This window comes from Muntiacus reevesi, chromosome X (assembly GCF_963930625.1).
Source record: "Muntiacus reevesi chromosome X, mMunRee1.1, whole genome shotgun sequence".
Taxonomy (NCBI): domain Eukaryota; kingdom Metazoa; phylum Chordata; class Mammalia; order Artiodactyla; family Cervidae; genus Muntiacus; species Muntiacus reevesi.
In genome coordinates this window covers 19637405-19657864 of record NC_089271.1, presented here as the reverse complement: position 1 = coordinate 19657864, position 20460 = coordinate 19637405, and the positions used below count along the sequence as shown (strand labels likewise).

Genomic DNA, 20460 nt, shown 5'->3' with positions numbered 1-20460 from the left:
TTGCACTGTCTCCAATTAAAAGGTAGTTTCAGGGCTTAGAATTTTCCTCTGAGTGCACACTGTTTTCACTGTGGTTAATTTATAATGGGGTCATAATTGTAATTTTGATTATTTTCTTTGGCCCTTGAGTTATTTAGAAGAGCTTTTTATTTTTATTTTTTTTTTTTTGACTGTACCACACAGCTTGCAGGATCTTAGATCCCAAATCAGGGATTGAACCTGCACCCTACACAGTGAAAACACGGAGTCCTAACAGTTGGACTGCCAGGGAATTCCTTAGAAGAGTATTTTACTATTTATCTTCCTAACAGTTCTTTCTTTGTATTGTTAATTTATAGCTTTTCAGCATTTAGGTCAGAGATTGTAGAATATGTAATTTCTAAATTTGGAGATTTAATGTTTTCTTTGTCTCATAGGGCCTTAAGCACTTCTGTAAATATTTTGTGACAGTAAGAAATGGATGCTGAATTAAAAATTTATGTGTGTGTAGGTATATATATATATACACATATATTATACATCTTGTATTATATGTCATACATATATATCATGTATTACATATTATACATATATAATCACATATGTATGTACATCTATATATTCAATCAAGTTTAAACACTGTAATATTACAACCTTTTATATCCAGTTTAAAGTAGGTGGTTTTCCAAATTCCAAAGAGGTGTTCTGTCAAAGCTTTCTTTCTCTTGTATTTATAATATTCTCGGCTCTCTATATTTTGACAAAAAGTTGTCAGTACCTACAGGTTCATGATTGATATATTTTGGTGGCTTGTGTTTGTATTAAAACATGCTCTTAATTTCTTAGAAATACTTTAAAAATTCTTATATATAATAAATGAATGAGAGAGGACATAAAAACTGAAGAAACATATTAGGAGCTTATTAACAATAAAACTAATATATATTCAGATGAAAATTTATCCTGGTCTCACTTGAAATTTATGACCCAAAACCTTAATTTGACCTCAAGAGCTGCCTCCCAGTCCTACTACATTTCCAAGAAATACCCTCTCCCTGTCTGAGAGGGCTATTTTAAACCTTCTCAAAACTCCAAAACTTCTTCCTTACATTTTACTGTCAGCTGCCAATCATGCTTCTTATTTCACCGAAAGATTATTCTCAATCAGAAGAGCACATCCTTACCCTCCCCATGGCAGGTGGTCCATCCTGCTCACCTCTGCGCCCACAGGCTTCTCCTGGTCTGGTCACACCCGTCAGCTGCCCCTGCTCCCATGCTGTCTCCGTAAATCGGATCCCCACCACTCGCGGCTGCTCTGACTTAGTGACAAGTGCCCCCTCTCTTTCCTGCCTCATCGATGTTTCCCCCTCTGTGGGGTCATTCCAGTCTCAGCCCTGAAATATGTTAAATACTCTTAAAATAAGAGTCCTTCCTGTGACCACTTCCAGCCACTGGCCTCATTTTTCTGCCACCTGAAAAGTTAGCTACCCTGTCCATCTTGCCTTCCTCATCCCCCATGCTGTCTCCGAGCCGAGTTCAAGCAAGCGTTTGCTGCCACCTGCTCTGCTCTCTCAAGATTACCACGTTGCCAAAACTATTGGTTAACTCTTGGTTTCTCAGCAGTGTTTTGACCTGGTTGCTCCCTCCTGCCTTCTGGAAACACTTCTTTCATTTGGGTTCTTGGACCTGTTTATCTCCCTCTTTTTAAAAAAGTTGTGGTAAAACACACAGAACAAAATTGACCTTCCTGACCATTTATAGAGATACAGTTCAGTGGCATTAAGTCCATTCACATTGTTGAGCTACCATCACCACAAAAGAGTTCACCGAACTCTTTTCATCTTGCAACAGGGAAACTCTGAGAAACACTATGAAACACTAGCTGTCCCTGTCCCACTCCATCCTGAGTTTCTCCTTGACTTCTAAATGTTGTGTTCCAGAGCTCAGCCTTTTGACCTCATCTCTGCTCTAGTTACACTCCCTCTCTAGGAGGCCTCATCTGAACCCTGGTTTTAAATACTATCTCCACAATGTTGTTTAGTCGCTCAGTCGTGTCCGATTCTTTCGTGACCCCATGAATGCAGTCCGCCAGGCTCGTCTATCCATGGGATTTCCCAGGCAAGAATACTGGAGTGGGTTGCCATTTCCTTCTCCAGGGGATCTTCCCGACCCAGGGATCAAACCCACATCTCCTGCACTGGCAGGCAGATTATTACTGAGCCACCTGCAAAGCCCATCATTTTCACAATGGTGACACCCCAAATTGGGATCACAGCCAGGACTTCTTCAATAAGTGGTGCTGGGAAAACTGGACAGCTACATGTAAGAAAAGGAAATTAGAATACTCTCTAACACCATACACAAAAATAAATTCAAAATGGATTAAAGACCTAAATGTAAAGCCAGATAGTACAAAACTCTTGGAGGGAAATAGGCAGATCATTCTTTGACATAAATTGCAGCAATATCTTTTTGGATCCATCTCCTAGAACAGTGAAAATAAAACCAAAAATAAACAAATGAGACCTAATCAGACATATAAACTTTTGCACAGCAAAGGAAATCATAAACAAAAGGAAAAAACAACCTATAGAATGGGAGAAAATATTCGCAAAAAAAGCAACTGATAAGGGATTAATCTCCAAAATAAACAATAGTTCATACAGCTCAATATCAACAAACAAAAAATCCAATTGAAAAATGGGCAAAAGACCTAAACAGACATTTCTCCAAAGAAGAAATACAGGTAGCCAATAGGCACACAAAAAGATGCTCAACATCACTAATTACTAAAGAAATGCAAATCAAAACTATGATGAGGCACCACCTCATACTAGTCAGAATGGCCATCATTAAAAAGTCTACAAATAACAAATGCTGGAGAGGGTATGGAGAAAAGGGAACCCTCCTACATTGATGGTGGGAATGTAAGCTGGTACAGCCATTGTGGAAAACAGCTTGGAGTTTCCTCAGAAAACTAAAAATAGAATTACCATATGATTTAGCAATCCCTTTCCTGGGCAAATATCCAAATCAAACTATAGTTCAAAAATATACACACACCCCAATGTTCATAGCAGTGCTATTCACAATAGCCAAGATATGGAAACATCCTAAATGTCTGTCAACAGATGAATGGATAAAGATGTGGTACATATATACAATGGAATGCTACTCAGTCATTAAAAAGAACAAAATATAAAGTAATTAAAAATAAAAAATACAAAAAGAATGAAATAATGCGATTCGTAGCAACATGGATGGGTCCAGAGATTATCAAACTATGTGAAGTAAGCCATACAGAAATACAAATACCATATGATATCACTCATATGTGGAATATAAAATATGACACAAATGTACCTATCTATGAAACCATGATTCCATAATCATGGCATAGAGAAGAGACTGGTGGTGGCAAGAGGAAGGGGTTTAGTGGAGGGATGGAGTGAGAGATTGGGGTTAGCAGATGTAAGCTTTTATATACAGAATGGATAAACAATAGGTCCTACTGTATAACACAGAACTATACTCAATATCCTATGATAAACCATAATGGAAAAGAATACTTTAAAAAAGAATGTATTATATATATATATAATTGAACCACTCTGTTGTAAGGCAGTAATTAACATAACACTGTAACAGCTATATTTGAATTAAGAGAAAAGAATGATTTGGCCTCAAATGTCAGTAGTTCCAGGTTGAGAACCCCTGATATTGATGAAACTCAGAAGTGAGTGTATGTGTGTTAATGTTCTGGGGGCAGCCCAGTGGGTAAACATCAGGGCTCCCTGTCCTCTGGTAAGATAACTCTGAGGTGTGTTCTATATAGTTTCTTGCAGGGTCCCCAGAAAGACTCAACCTCAGTTGCCCACAAAGGCAAATTGCCCACTATGGCATCCTTCATTGGCTTTTACAAAAGTCTTTCTATCTCACTCTCCCCACTCCCTTGTTCCTGTTCCTAAGGACTGCTTCCCGAATTAACTACCTGCCCACAAGTTCTCTGTGGGTCTGCTTTTAATAATCATACCTAAACCTGATTCCCCAACTAAATTAGGTTTCTCTACCTTGCATGCATCCATCCCCTTTGTAATGATTTTGTATTTAATATCAGTCTCCTTCACAGACTGTGAACTCTATATGGATGGGTTCTATGCATGTTTCATGTATTTTCATGGCTTAGTGCAGTTTGAGGTGCATGGTAGATGCTCAAAAATATTTGCTGTTAGGCTGAATGAATACATGAGTGAATTTAGGCTTTCTTCCTTTGAACTAGGAGCCTCTTTTATATGTTCTTTCCCCCTTACTTTGAATGACTTTTTTTTTTTTTTAATTTTTTTATTTTTCAGTGGGTTTTGTTATACATTGATGTGAATCAGCCATAGAGTTACACGAATTCCCCATCCCGGTCTCCCATCCCACCTCCCTCTCCACCCGATTCCTCTGGATCTTCCCAGTCCAACAGGCCCGAGCACTTGATACATGCTGTTCTTTCGAAACTTCCCACCCTCCCCTTCTCCCACAGAGTTCAAAAGTCTGTTCTGTACTTCTGTGTCTCTTCTTCTGCCCTGCATATAGGGCCATCGTTACCATCTTTCTAAATTCCGTATATATGTGTTAGTATACTGTAATGTTCTTTATCTTTCTGGCTCACCTCACTCTGTATAATGGGCTCCAGTTTCATCCATCTCATTAGAACTGATTCAAATGAATTCTTTTTAACGGCTGAGTAATATTCCATGGTGTATATGTACCATAGCTTCCTTATCCATTCATCTGCTGATGGGCATCTAGGTTGTTTCCATGTCCTGGCTATTATAAACAGTGCTGCGATGAACATTGGGGTGCACGTGTCTCTTTCAGATCTAGATTCCTCAGTGTGTATGCCCAGAAGTGGTATTGCTGGGTCATATGGCAGTTCTATTTCCAGTTTTTTAAGAAATCTCCACACTGTTTTCCATAGTGGCTGTACTACTTTGAATGACTTAATGAGACAGCTGTGAAAACCTCCAGGAAGGATGGGAGGTCAGGCTGTGGGTGACTTGATGGCAATATTTCTAAGGTTAATACAGAGCTATTTTGTCTGATTCTTCAGACCTGGGATTAGGATCTTAAATATTGTGAGAATATTCTCAATAGTTTTAGTAAATCAAAGACTCATGGTCTACAAAGTAATAAAGAGGATTATCTCAAGACTTGCAGAAAATAAACAAGTTGGAAATAATGGAAGAGTTAATCACAGGAAAAGAAAAAAATACCATTGGTGCATCATCAACTATGTGCCTAGCCCTGTGCTCTATTTCCACTAGCTCACTTCATTTTGCAGATGAAGAAATTAGAATTCCGAGAGGGAAATGACAGAGCCCAAATTTGAACCTCAGCTGGCCGCTGTCCAAGGTATTAATATTTTCTGTTACAGCACAGGGGGTGGGTCCAGATAGATAAGGAGCAAGTGTGGTGGTGGGGCAGCCATTGGGCATAGTTTGGACATGACGCCCTTTTGGGTTCCTTACAGCATTAGGAATGTCTTACTGCAGTGATTGCTGGCTCTCCATCTGGCCTTCTTTGCTTGCTCATCAGTTTCATCTCAGAGGTAGTAGGCATTTCCCCATAATTTCCTTTCCTCTCATTACTTTTCATTAGCTAAGACTCCACTGAGTAGATACTGAGTCCTTGACATTTACTATAATTCATCTAATAAGCTACTGGTTGGATGATGCATGGTTATCTTACATACTCTAGAAAGAAAAAGCCCTGCTAATAAACATCATTATAAGATGCCATAAATTTTAACAAGTGCCAATTTCAGAGATGTTAAAACGTGAAAGAAGTACATCTTAGAATCCATGAACTTAAATTCCCATGAACACAGACTCAGTTATCCTCAAAACAGGAGCAATCTTCCTAGCTTTCCCCTCTACAATCATCAACACACACTTAGTGAGTATCTGCTATGGAGAAGGCTTGGAGTCAGGTGGTTTGAAGGAAATACAAGATATCTGGAACCAGAGCCCCAATTATAATCACAGTTTTAAAGTACGACCTGAAATTTTGTGAAATCCTTCCACGCAGAGACAGAGGTCCATGTCTCCTTCCCCTGATCTGTACGGGATTGTGACTGCTTCAGCCAGCAGTGCAGCAGGAGTGAGGCTATATGACTTCCAAGGTTAGGTAATAAAAGGCCACGCAGCTTCTGTTCTTTTCCCTGGATTACCTGTTCTTGGAACCCCGAACCTCCAGGTTAAGAAGCCAACTAACCTGATGCTACCACCCTGCGGAGGCTGTATGTAGATATTCCGGTTGACAGTCCCAACTAAGCCCGCCTTCCAGCCATCCCTGACAAAGGGCATCCTTTGTCAAAGTGGGTCCCCCAGCCCCAGCTGGTCCAACTTCCAGAACGAGGGCAATTATTCCTTTTAAAAATCAAACAATCCTAAGTTATGTATCACTAACACGTCCATATTTCTGTAGCTTTACATAGTAAATATTTCTCTCTCACTCATGTCATATCTGGTGTGCGCCTGGTGATCCTTTTGCATCCTGTAGTGATGACATCTAGGACCAGTGGCTTTTAAGGTTGCTATGGAGGAGGAAGAAACCTTCCTGGATGGCATGGGATGTTTTAAAAGGCGAGGCCTGAAATGGCTCACAGCATTGCTTCTCAAACTATTCGAGAATCAAGTTTTTAAAAAAGTTTAACCCATCATGGACCAATACTTGCACAAAAATGAATGATTAGAAAAAGGAAATGCTGCTTGGATGCAGTGGCAATGTCAAATTGCTGTCAAAATCCCTAATTGCTTACTTTTAAATTTCTGTATTCACTCACTGCAAAGTGGTAATGTACAGTTTGCAAATGGGCACCCCTGCATGGACCACAGTTTGAGGAGCACTGATTTACAGTAATTGGGCCCACATCCTACCGGCCAGAACGTGGCCACATGACCCCAGTGCAACTGTGAGCAAGCCTGGACAATATCATGCGCTGTGTGCCAGGAAGAGGAGACACTGGCTGAACTCACAGCATTGCCTCGATGACTTGCTTTGAGTTAGAGTTTTACTCTCTTTCCCTCTAGGAGGATCCAAATGTTTACAAATGTATTGTCTCATTTGTGTTTATGGTTCTCATTTAAAAACAAAAGCTTTGCAGGGCAGGAGGGAAAGGGGCTAGGAAATTGTCCTGCATAGTATGTGACATCACTGTGATTCTCCCCAGTTTTACAGATCCTGACCACGGCTAAAATTCGAGCTGGGTAAAAATTGTGTTCAAGGGCACAAAGGCAGCAATGATGTTTCTGTAACATTCCAGATCTCTGGTGCATAGCCAGGTGGCTACTCTTTCTGCTGCAGACTCTACAGGAGGACCATCCCCCCTCTATCATATGTCACCAAAGGGACTAGAGTTACCTCATTTTTGAAAAAAAGCAAGCTTATAGAGGTTTTCTATGACAATGCAGGAAAATGTTAAGTCTAAATACTTCTGTAAACTGCCAAAACCCTGCAAAAACTGTCTATTTCAACACTCATTAGAAAATGACTAACAAGAAACAGAAGTGCTCAACATTGCAATCATATAACTTTATAAGATTGTTCCAAATAAATTAGGCTTTTTAGAGACAAGATGCCAGTGTAGTTCAGAACAACTCTGATGAGGCCTATGTTCCATAATGGACTGCTGGGTTGGGGCACATAATAACCAAGCTCAGCCCAGACACCCTCCGGTCCTCTTTCCCGATTTGTTGCCTGCTCTTGGCTTCAGTGGGCATTTGCTTCCATCATCCTAGCTCTGCTTTGGAGGCCTGCCCTAGGGCTTCTGGAGCAGCTGGTAAGGAGAGCCAGGGGCTTCCCCGATGGCTCAGTGGTAAAGAATTTGCCAGCAATTTAGGAGACACAGGAGACATGGGTTTGATCCCTGGGTCAGGAAGATCCCCTGGAGAAGGACAAGGCAACCCACTCTGGTATCCTTGCCTGGAGAATCCCATGGACAGAGGAGCCTGGCGTGCTACAGTCCATGGAGTTGCAAGGAGTCAGACATGACTGAGCACCCACACACAAGGAGAGCCAATTTGTGTGGGAATGTGTGTGTCCAGGCAGCCCTTCCCCAATGATAGACAGGTGCAAGAATATGACAGCCCCACTCCTTCTCCCGGATTAGAGCAAAGCTTTACAGTGGAACTTATACTCCAGACTCCCCTGAAGGGTCAGACAGAAGACACCTTCTGTGGGGCTTGAGATCACTCCTCTGTTCCCCAGTTTTCCTGGGAACATTTTTTCTTTCTTAAAGATTTTTTTTTTTATGTGGACCATTTTTAAAGTCTTTATTGAATTTGTTATAATACTCTTTCTGTTTTTATGTTTTGGGTTTTTTTGGCCACGAGGCATATGGGATCTTAGCTCCTCGACCAGGGATGGAACCCTCACCCCTGCATTGGGTGGCCAAGTCTTAACCACCGGACTGCCAGGGAAGTCCTGAAATGCCTAGTCAGTAAATCACTTGTACACTAATGCTGATTTCAAGATCTGCTTCTGGGGGAAGCCCAACGGGAGATGTGTGTTCTTTAGTACACTCACCATGTTGATGGATGACTGTCTCTGATGCAGTGAGGTTTCCAAACCCATCTGAACCCTGCACACTGCTAAGCAGTACTTTCAGCTTTTTGTTCATTACACCTGGTATCTATCCTCTGTAAGACCTTTGGAAAGTTGAGGCTGCCATCAGATGGGCTCCTTTCTCCCCATTCCTCCTCCATCCAACAGCACAGACCCTCTTACAAACTTCTCAGTCTCAGCCTTCCTCTTTAGTGCTTCCTCAGTGGGAAGAACATCTGTTCCCACCTCTAGAGGCAAGAGTTCATCTCTTTGCTTGGCAATGACCTCCTTTTGATCTTTGTCAACCTCTGCACCTTGGCTTCTAAACATGTTTAAATATTGCTCAGACTGAAATAAGATACAGCTGAAAAAAATTTTCTCCATATTGGAAGTCTCCAAACCTAGCCACTATCCTTTTTCTCTGTTCTTCATTAAGGGTCTAGAAGAGATGAGTCCACTTGCTACCTCAACCCTCCATGCTACAACCTGCAGTGATCTGGTTTTTGAAGCAGCCCCCTCAATCCATTGGAGCACTTCTCTCTGAGTCAAGAATGGCTTTCAATTCTTCATGCCCCATCTTAAGAGCTTGCTACGTGCCAGGCCCTGTGTCGAGCTCTTTGGATGTGGATCTCATTATTGAGGCTGCTACCTTCACTCCTCACCCACTGACCACATTCCTTCCCGCCTCATGATCCAAGTCTGAAACCTGGATTCCTCTTCTCCATCCTCCCACATCCAATCCATAAGCAAGGACACATTTGACTCCACTACTAAAATGCACTTTGAACCTCTCTTCTTGTCTTTATCTCCATCACCAACACCTTTTTCCAGGCCACCATCATCTCTAGCCTTTTAAATATTCTCCCCTCTTCCTTGCTTATTCTATTACAGTTTATTCTCCACATAGCAGTGATATGAGCTCATCAAAGCTCAAACCAAACAACTCCACTGCTTAAAATCTTCCAATGGGGCTTCCCTTGTGGTCCAATGGTTAAGAATCCACCTTCCAATGCAGGGATGTGGATTTGATTCTTGGTTGGGGAACTAAGGGCCCACATGCTGCAGGGCAACTAAGCCTGCACACCATAATTTGAGAGCCTGTGCAACGCAATAAGAAAAACCCACATACTGCAATGAAGACCCAGTACAGCCGAAACAAAAACAAAAACAGAAAAAAAAGAACTTTCCAAGGATTCCTACTACACTAAGAAACCAGCACCTGTTGCCAAAATGGCCTACAAAGGCCCTGCCGGCCTCTGCCTCTTTCTCACCTCATGTCATGCCACTTTTCATGTTTAGGCGGCATTGTTTTACTGCGAGTTCTGGAAACATCCTTTCCCACCTCAGGGCCTTTGCACATTCAGTTTCCTCTGCCTAAAGTGTTCTTTTCTCTCCCTATCAATCTCAGTTCTTATTACAGAGCCGCCACTCACCCTCTGCCCCAGTTTTTCTTCTTTAGTCTTTTGTTGGTTTTCATATTACTTAGCAGGAGTTATCTTGTTTACTTGTTTACTCAGCTTTGTCCACCACCCACTCTCTCTTGTAAGCTCTGAAGGCAGGAACATATGCTTATTCATTGTTTTCTCCCCAGGGCTGGTGGGGATAGGACAGTGCTGGTGTTTAGTAGGAGCATAGGACATTCAGCACAAACATTCCTTCTCTGTTATTTCTGAGGCCCACCTGCACCTCATGCCTTTCCCGCATGCCGTGGTGCAACTAAGCATGAGCACCAAAGAAGCACTTTGCGCTTCCTGTCACAATATGAAGCTTTCCCAGTGAACCCCCTTGTCTTGGTTTGGGTTGCCTCAAATCTAGACGTGGAGACAAAGACTTGGACTTGTCTATTTGGTGGTCTGTTTGGGTGGTGATCCCAGAGAACGTAAGTGAGGGAGTGGAGAAGTGAGACAGGGAAAGGAAAAAGCCAATAAGAGCATAATAATGAACGAGTCACTTGCTGCTGTGGGCAATGGGGGCTCAGTCCTGCTGGGGACCTCTGGAAACTAGACCACACTTCACCATCATTCCACCAGAGGATGGGGAGGTGGGGCATTTATCACCAACTGGCGTCTCCATTGGCTGAGGTCAGTCCCTAGGGGTGACTGCTCCCCGGCAATTCTGGGTCATGGCTGTAGCACACCCAGGCAACCTGCCGTGGTGATGGAGAGCGCACCAATGCAGAGAAGCAGAGAGATCCCGGCTTTTGAGGTGTGAAGTTGACAGTGTACTGAGGACTGTCTACGGCTGCAGAGCTCAGGTGGGTAGAGCAATATTGAGAAAGACATCAACGGTGTCTGCCACGCCTGCTCATGGCTTACACTAGTTCACTTTGCGTTTCTGTCGCTTATGAGTAAAGAAGCCCCGATTATGCAGCTTACCTCGGTTCTTTCCACAGAGGCAGCCACGTCCATGATGGGTCAGCCTTGTGTACAAGGCACTGCTGCCAGGAGTGCTTTCCTTCACATCAACAACAGGAGGAGCTACTGAGGGGTCACTGGGGGCAAAATTTATGGGATGACTGCAGGGCAAGGTGTCAAAAATGGCTCATTGCTGTTCATTCATGGAGTGACGCCACCTAGCGTCTGGGGAAGAGCTCTGAACGCAGAGGAACATCCAAACATCTGGGGAAGTATTAAGGTGCCTACCCTAATCTCAGGAAGCATGGGCTTCCCTGAAATCTCAGTTGGTAAAGAATCTGCCTGCAATGCAGGAGACCCCGGTTTGATTCCTGGGTCAGGAAGATCCCCTGGAGAAGGGATAGGCTACCCACTCCAGTATACTTGGGCTTCCCTTGTGGCTCAGCTGGTAAAGAATCAGCCTGCAATGTGGGAGACCTGGGCTCGATCCCTGAGGTGGGAAGATCCCCTGGAGAAGAGGAATGCTACCCACTTCAGTATCCTGGCCTGGAGAATTCCATGGATTATATAGTCCAAGGGGTCACAAAGAGTTGGACATGACTGAGCAACTTTCACTTTCACCCTAATCTCTTCCCCAGTGTATAAAGAATATACTTTTGGTGCCACAAAACCTCAAAGTACGATGTCTAAACTGACTTTTGAACACACAGTTCTTTTAAACAGCACATGAACAGAAGTTAGTTGGTGAGCCCCAAACTGAGATGATCCACAATGATCTGCTGACTTCTTTAGCTACTGGAAAGTTGATTTTCTCTTTACTGACCTGAAATCAAGTATTTGGAATACATTCAGTTGCAGGGAACAGGCATGCAACTTTAGGGGCTCATACAGACTGGAGCTTCTTCATCTTATGTAATGAGAAGACAGGCAGTAGATGGTTGTGGGTTGACTGTGCTGTCATGGACTCAGACATCCCTCACTTATACATGGATGAATGATAAGTGAGTCACACTTTAATCCTTCTACTGAAGGGAAATTCTGTATAAAGGTAATTTTATTTTTGTTATTATGTTTAAAAATTTTTGGCTGCACCCTGTGGCATTTGGGACCTTAGTTTTCCAACCAGGGATTGAACTCACTCCCCCTGCATTGGAAGGTGGAGTCTTAACCACTGGACTGCCAGAGAAGTTCCAAGGTAATTTTAGAGACTAGAGAAGTAAAAAAAAAAGAAAAAGAAAGAAAAGAAAAGAAGTGCTAAAAATAATGAGCATATTTTTTAGGATTTGGCAGTGTTCTCTTTAAAAAGTGCCCTGTCTGATACCCGGTCCTGGCCTTTATCATACGTAAAATAGATATTTTCTCTTTTGTTTTGTTCTGTTGCCTCACATGCTGTAGGGCTATAGTCATTGCCATGAGTAGAGGCAGTTGAGCAGAGAGACTCCGGGCCTTGGAAGCACACGAGTTGGTCAGTCTGTGACCATTTTTGACCTACAAAAAGGACGGTGTCTTATAGTTCATTGTAATCAGACTGAGTGCTGATTCTGAAGCAACTTTCTCAGCTCCTCAGTGACCAAGCGAGGACTCAAACACTGCTTGGTGCTTGTGCTGCCTCTTTCCAATTTTTTATTCAATACTCCCGGTCTTCTGGCCTCTGGGTAATAAAGCTAAAGATAGAAACTTTTCCTACTTTTCAAACTTGCCTGTGCCCCCTCAGAATTTGTGAGAAAACGCAGCCAGCATCTTCTGGAAGATGAGGAGGGCAGTAAGATTCCAGAGCCACCTTCCGGCTGACATTTGAGCCCTGCTTTCAGCACGGTCAAGCCTTTTGGAGGCAGTGTATGGCTTGTATCAAACTCTATATTTAGGAAGAACAACTGTGAACTATGACAGGAATTCTCTTTAACACTTATCCTTAAACTGAGTTCCCCTCCAGCCCCGAGCCGGGAGCAGCTCTCAGTACCGGGTGAAGCACAGATCGCTTGAGCTATTTCAGCCACATGAAAAGCATCGGAACCGAGATCACAGCTCAGAGGACACCCGGCGTCCCTTCCGCTCTCTGAGGAGCCTTGTATCCTTGTACCTGGCTGCCTGGGACTTTCCTCAGGCAGAAAACAAGTACATAAAGCAGGTAAGCAGGAGGACTCACCTTGGGCAACCGGGTTTTCTGAAAGAAATTCCCTGGCTACCTAACTTGAAGTGGCTACTTTTAACTTTGTAGGTTTGTAACTAGAGGGTGTAGCTTCCTTATAAATTCACTCTCCATTGGTGATGTTGCTGCTTCTGTTTTCTAAATTGTTTGGAGGGTGGGGAGGTTGAAAGAATATTGAACTAAAGTAGTTTTCATTGATAGTGACTTGAAGAAAATTTCCACAGTCCAGCTAAGATGACTCTGACCCTGAATTATGTCATTTTGTCATTCATTATGTCATTATGTCATTTTGATTCTTATGGTCAGGGTTGCAGTCGATCGGCTGCAGACCCGACTCAAGCTGTAAGCCTAGAAATAATCAGGAGAACTGAGGGCAGAGAAAAACTTCGGTTTACCTGAACACAAATCATTGCCAGAGCTGTTAACTCATTGCAAGTTTAAAACGCTTTTCTCTTCTCCCTAAGTGCCAGGCTGACCTCAGTGATAAAGTTGTATCAACTTATAGAGCTGTTAATACTCCAGACCCCTTCGATCTGAAAGCCCCCCTTCGATCACAGCGTTCCCCAGACCCAGCAGAGGAGAGGGCAGCCACCTTTTCTCTCTGTGTGGGCACCAGAGGCTGATAACGTGGCACGCGGACTGCCTCTTCCCTCTCGGCACATCTCATGCAGAGTTGAATAAAGAGTTAGTGTGGACAGCTGAACATCTTTCTGCACCCTTCTTGGGAATTATTTTTAGCTGCAGGACAGAAGATAATTCCCTGTGAGACTGAGCTGTAGCCACTTAATTGACCTTTAAAAAGAACAAACAAAGCCCCCTCTCTCCATATATTGATTTATTTTCCTCTGACTCCCTTCTTCTTAAATTAGTGCTATTAATGTTGACAAATGTTTAGAACGTGGAAGAGTCTTACTTAGAAGTCAGATATTAGATGCTGTCCAATCAAATACCAGCAGAGAAATACTGTTCATGACTCAGCGTATAGACCATTAAAGATCCCCACAGACTTGCACAAGTGCCAGGAAAATTCAACCGTGCTAAGCTGGCAAGCATTTCCATGATAATATAGGCTTTGTAAAAGTCCATACACTCTTGGTCAAACTGTCTGTGTTCTCCAACTGAAGCCAGAACTAGGAGACGCAGTAATAGAGGTACTCTAAAGAGTATCTCCTTGGATGCAAAGCTGTGGTCCCGATGTGAGTGGATCTGTACATCTAAGGCATAGATTTCTTTTTGGGGGCCCAGGATGAAGCATGCAGAAACAGAAGGAAGGTGCATTCTACACCCTGCATCCCTAACGCAGGTGAATGCAGGGCCATGAAAGAGCCAGGGAACACTGTCTATTTTTATTCATCCGTGTGCTTTGCCCTGATTTCTCTGAGAATAATGAGGACAGCAGGATGGGCTGCAGAACTGATTTACACGAACATTTTCTAGCCTGTTTGCAAGGAATGAGAACTGGGATCTGACCAACTTTCTAGAGATATCTCTCTCCCAGACTGACATATATGTTGAGAAGGAATCTGTATGCAAATAAGGTTATACCAAAGCTATATTGGAGACAAGGCCCGAGGAATAACCATCCGTTAGGCTGAGGGGTCCACAACATACAACGAATCCAGTTTAGCAAAAAACAAAATCAGTCTAATTAAAAAAAATCCATGCAGTACAAATGCAGTCATTCATTGCCTTATTTTTTTCACATTTCAACTTGCTATTGTAATAACATAAAGAAGTTCCTAATCCCCACATTTCAAATTGACATACATTTTTAAAAGTTCTCAAGTCTTAATAGTTAAACTTTAATTGTACACCTATAGAGAATGCTATAGGATGAGATATTTAAAGTCCTGTGAGAATTATTGCTTTGCGTGACTTCTAATAGCTTTTGAGGAATAGAAACATTAAATATTAAACTACAAAGCTTTTCTTTTTGAAATTGAGCTTTGTGTCCTAGATCCAAAAATTAAAAATCCTTCATTGACTTTTTTACACTGCAGAAAAGACAGCAATCTATCTGAAACCTATCACAGAGCAAAATGCATTCCTGATTGTTCGACTTGTGATAGCTCTTTAATTTTTTTAACCATATTGAAAATAATTCTACCTAGACCCTTATGCATGGTGGCTATATCTGTATATTACCAAAACATTCAGGTAGAACTTAAAAAAAAACAACAAAAAACATTGTTTTCAGGTATGTGATTCCAAAGACCATATAGTTAGATGTACTATTTACGAGAGTTTAAAAAATTATGTAATGATTTAACTTCATATAATAGAGCCTAACACTTTGAAGATTTTTTCAGAGTTCTCAGATCTTTTATTTCTAAAGTGTTGTGGGGCATCACTATCGCAATTCTTAACTCTGTATTAAAACTGTATAGCAGTAAAGAACTAAAGGTCTCCAGCTAAAAGCAATGGCAATAAAACAATAAATACTTGCATCATGCTTTATATACTTCACAAGGCATTGTCAGGGCCCTTATGTCATTTTGATTCTTACCACAAACTGTGAAGAAGGTAAAATTTAAAGAAGAGGAAATGGGCCTCAAGATGGTGACTGACATAGTCCAGGTGACATTGGACTTGTGGCAAATGCAGACACTGCTGTGTTCAATTACTCACCAGTAACCCACACACTGACACCAGTCAACTGAGGAAACGCTAAATAACCCAGTTTACAGTTTTGGGTTTAAAAAGCAGCATGTTTTTAATTCACTGAATTTCAAACTTTACCACTTCACCCTGTCATATTTAATAGACCAAGCTAAAACAATACAAGTACAAGGCCGGGCTGTTCCCTGCTCCCTGAGCCCCAGTATCCCACGACCACTAGTCACTGGGCTCAAAGTCAGGTCTTCAACGGAAAGAAAGCAAAGGTCCTTTCAGAAGGAAGCACTGCTACACCTCGGGGATCTGACACCATCATGTAAGTCCTATGTGCTTCCGGAGAGTGTTTCATTAAAAGCAAAGAAGACAGAGGTGAAGCTTGCTTGCGAGCTGCCGGGTTTACAGAGTCCAGGCTCTGGACGCACCGAGCAGGGAGATGCAGCCCCCAGGTCTCTGGGTGGAACAGGCATGTGCCCAGCGAGCAGACAGCATCGCAGTAATAGGAACGAAGTACGGGCCGTTCCTCCTCGGGTGTTTGACGGAGGGGAGGCGCTCCCCATGGGCTGACTGCACAGCCCTGGCAACAACTCCGTTCAGATCAAAAGTTCAGTTTCAAGCAGAAAGCTTCCGAGGCCCCAGACAAAGGTGTTTTATTCCCACAGCCTCTTTGCTTTGCCGTTCTGGGCAGGAGGGCAGGAGGGCAGGAGGGCAGGGAAGGAGATGATAGCGCCTTTCAAGTTTCTGATTGCCTATCAGGAGCATCAGGGGCGAGGCATCTCAGCATTTCTCCTCCTGAATGATTTATCCAGTGCTCTAGTGTTCCCTCTCCCTGAGGCCTGAGGAAGGAGTCTCTAAGTAACCGGAAACTGAGACTGAAAGAATATATGGCCAGTGAAAGGGGTGATCGCCCAGTTGAATCATGAGTTAAATTCAAATTTATCACTCCTGAGAATCTGAATGCCACCACCTCTAACAGTTTCTTACTTGTTTTTTTAGGGATAAGACCGCGTCAATATGTCGAAACAGCCAGTTTCCAATGTCAGAGCCATCCAGGTGAGTAGACACATTTATGTGTTCGCATCAGCAACTTCCAGCCTGTTTGCTTAATAAATCAGACTTTCTGTGATCGTTCACCCACCTGATGATCACAGTTCATCCAACTTCAAAGAGAGAAGAAAGACTTGTATAAGGTACAATTCAGGAAGAAAAAAGGCTGGTAATATACAGCTGAGAAGGGAGAAGCTGTTTCTGTGTAAATATGCATAATTGTAAGGGACTCAAAGTTGATGAATGAGAATTAAATGGCCTTCTACAAAAACGTAGTACACATGTTTTTGATGTTTTTTGATGTGTAAGTTTTTGATATGCTCATTGATAGAAATTTTAAAATTCCATTTTCATTTTTAGATCCAATTGAGTTTGTTGACTCATCTGTTTAGAATACATGGTTCTTGAAAAACATCCTTTTCTTGTCAAGTGTTCTTCCCAAGGCTTGGGTGTTTATCTTTTAAAGTCTGTATTCTATTATGTCTCCTCATGCCCTCCCAGCAAACAAATTCTTCGGTTGTTTCAACAGACTTAAGTGTTACCTACAATAAGGGGAGGGGGAAGCAGGCATTTTGGAGCACAAACACAATTACAGAGAAAGCTTTTAGTATTTGTTTTGACTCAATACTAAATTTATTATTTCTCTTAAGAGCTCAGTGTTTAACTCTCAAATGGCTCCCACCCTGAGATGCTGGGCACAATGCTTTATTATAAAATTCCATCTTTTCTTTCCATCAAATTGGAGCTATCTGTACTTTCTCTAATGGAACTTTTAAACTTTTTTATCCTGGACTTTCATGAATACTGCAGAGCATATGGCAGCTCCTGAATACTTGGGGTCTGATGCACCATCACACATACACCTATTCATAAGCAACTGACTGTATGTTGAAGGGACATGTATATGGTCAGGTTGTGAGGTGAAGGATCCTAATACATACAGGTGGTGGAAGTGGGTGGAGGGATGTATCTTTACCTGTCATGATAATGCATAGCCTTAAGTGGAGGGGGTCCTTAAGTGGCAAGATGTATAATAGCCTAAGAAAATCTGTCATAGGACAAACCACCCAGGAAGGGCCTATCAGCCAGGAATCAACTTTGCATTGCCATGTTTGCCCTCTGGTGTACACCTAATGAGTCTCTGATGTACCTGACACTGGTAGTGGACTTCATTTTGCCTCCCAGGCCTATAGGCATCCTTGAGCCTTTGAACCGTCTGTGTTACCCAGTGTGTATAGCTCTTAGTGGTGCTGTGAAGCCAGAGATTACTGGAGCTTGAATCCTTAATCCATTTCATACTGTTTCCACATCTGTAAAAAGGGAACAGCACTCACCTCCTAGGCTGCACACAGAAGATGCTTAAAACAGTACAGTAAGCCCTCATTAAGGGTCAATTTGTTATTATAATAATCATTCAGGAATGCTCTATGCTCTATGTTAAAGTGACAAAAAATTAATACCATTAATCACTGCATTCTAAGCTCTTGAAGTGCTAAACATAAAATTTCCTTTTTATTTTGCAGAACATAAAAACATAGTCTCTCAGTCTGCCTTTTCTTCTCTTCCTTTTACAGCTGAAAATGTGTTGATTTTTCTTCCTTAGTGCTTCCTGGCCTCCCTCAAATCTACAATGAAAACTCATCAGTATTCTGTCTATTAATTTTGACCTTGATATATTTTTAGGTCTGTAATATTTAAAAAAAAACTCCCATTGACTGTTCATAATAGCTGTTGTTATACTGCATTTTTTAAAAACCCATCTAGGATACATGTATAAGTATGTCTGAGTCCCTTCCCTGTTCACCTGAAGCTATCACAACACTGTTAATCAGCTATACTCCAATACAAAATGTTTTTTGTGTTAAAAAAATAAAAATAAAAATTTAAAAAATCCATCTACTCTACAAACAAAGGAGATACAGTACTTCCTTATGGATGTGGTAACACCTCTTTCAATGTATTTTATGGCAGACAGAAAGCCTAATTTAATGCCGCTTCAAATGAAATTTTATTTCTTGTGGTTAAATAGGATCTGCACTGCCTGATATTCTCCTATCATCTCACATTAACCTAAAGTAGCATCTATTAAATAAAATATGAAAATGGTTACACAGTACAAAATGCTTTATTGTAGGAACATTATCTAGGGTATGGTCTTGTGCAGAACAAATAGAAACCTCAACTGATGAGGGAGTGCCCTCGTTGTATAAATACTAAAGATCTTAAATATTCTATTCAACACACTCTAGCCACTTCTTTTTACTAGGATCTTATTTCTAATCCAGTTCAGCTGTCATATTCTGGGCTCATGCTTTGTTCCAGTCACCATACTAAGTGTCAGCTATGCAAAGATGAATTGAAACCTGATCCTGGAGTTTGAGGGGCTCATGGTCTCCAGGACTATGTGACTGGGCAACTTATTTCATCCTTTTTGTGCCTCGGTTTCCTCATCTGTCAAGTGGGGAATTCATCACATGTGAGCTCATAGGGTTGTTGCGAGGGTTAAATGAATCCATATGTGTAAATGCCTAGGTCAATCCATGGCTTACTGTAACTGCTCAATAAATATTAGATGTTATTATCATTCATCATCATTGTAATCATGTGGTTCCCAATGTATGTCTTTTAGAAGAGTTGTTTTATGGGATGTTAATTAAAGAGTTCCATGAAAAAGTGTTTGGAAACACTGCATTAAGCAAAGTTGAATAGGATCCTTACTGTAGGATTTCTCAGAATCCATAACTTGCTAATGACTTCGTAATTTCCAAGAGGTGGTGACATATGCAATACTTTTTAAACATACTGGACCTTTGAAATGAGTATCTTGTAGGATAGTATTTTTCAGTGCAAACTTCTAGAAGTAATGGCTAGATCTCTATTTTGTCTGGACTGAGCAAATTGAAGCCACTGTCAACCATACTTCTAGCAGTCAGGCATAGGTAATTGAATTACTGTACCTATGTGCTTTAGACACCATGAAATGAAAAGTTTACAGATCTCTACCTGGCCATTCACTCACTCTGTGTCCTTAGTTCATCCTTAGTTTATCCTTCTGTAAAATAAGGACAATCATACTACTCAACAGGATTGTTATAATGAATACACAAAATAATGTATGACAAGTGCCTGGTTTACAGCACACATAGTCCTTAAGAGATGGCTCTTCTAATTATCCAAGTAATGCATGGAATGCCCTTGCTTTCTCTTCAGCTGCTTCCATCTCCTCCCTGCCCCAGAGCAAGAGGGAGGCCAGAATGAGACCCACCCTTAGAGGACAAGGATAGTTGTCTTTCACATTCACATTGAAGAAGAGACTGCCTTTGAATTATAAGAAGATTCTATCTAAGTCTAAATTTCTTTTCAATTGTATTAATGAAATCGCACTTATGCCAGGGGCATAAAAATATCCTGAAGAAATCAGTTAATCCTTCCATAGCCTGGAGAGGGCCTTAGTCTTCCAAGCAGCTGATAAGGCTCTGGATTAGATGTCGGCCCACCTCTTCGGTAAAGGACCAAATAGTGAATACTTCAAGATTTACAGATCACTGGGTCTCTGTAGCACTACTCAGCTCTACTGGGACAGCACAAAGGCAGCCATAGGCAACATACAAGTGAATGGGGATGGCTGTGTGTCAGTGAAAATTTATTTACAAAAACAGGTGGCAGGGTGGATTTGGCCCATGGGCTGTCGTTTGCTGACCCTGGTTCTGTACTCTGTAGTCTGCT

At 41.8% G+C, this 20460-nt stretch overlaps 1 protein-coding gene across 1 annotated transcript in view; it reads left to right on the top strand.

Moving 5' to 3' along the window:
- The first annotated feature begins 12846 nt into the window (after positions 1 to 12846).
- Positions 12847 to 20460, top strand: part of SMPX (small muscle protein X-linked) — a 50912-nt gene continuing 43298 nt past the window's right edge. The window contains exons 1-2 of the mRNA XM_065916502.1: positions 12847 to 13053; positions 16684 to 16740. Coding sequence (XP_065772574.1) covers positions 16702 to 16740 — 39 coding nt within the window. The 5' untranslated portion in view covers positions 12847 to 13053; positions 16684 to 16701. The remainder of the gene's footprint in view (positions 13054 to 16683; positions 16741 to 20460) is intronic.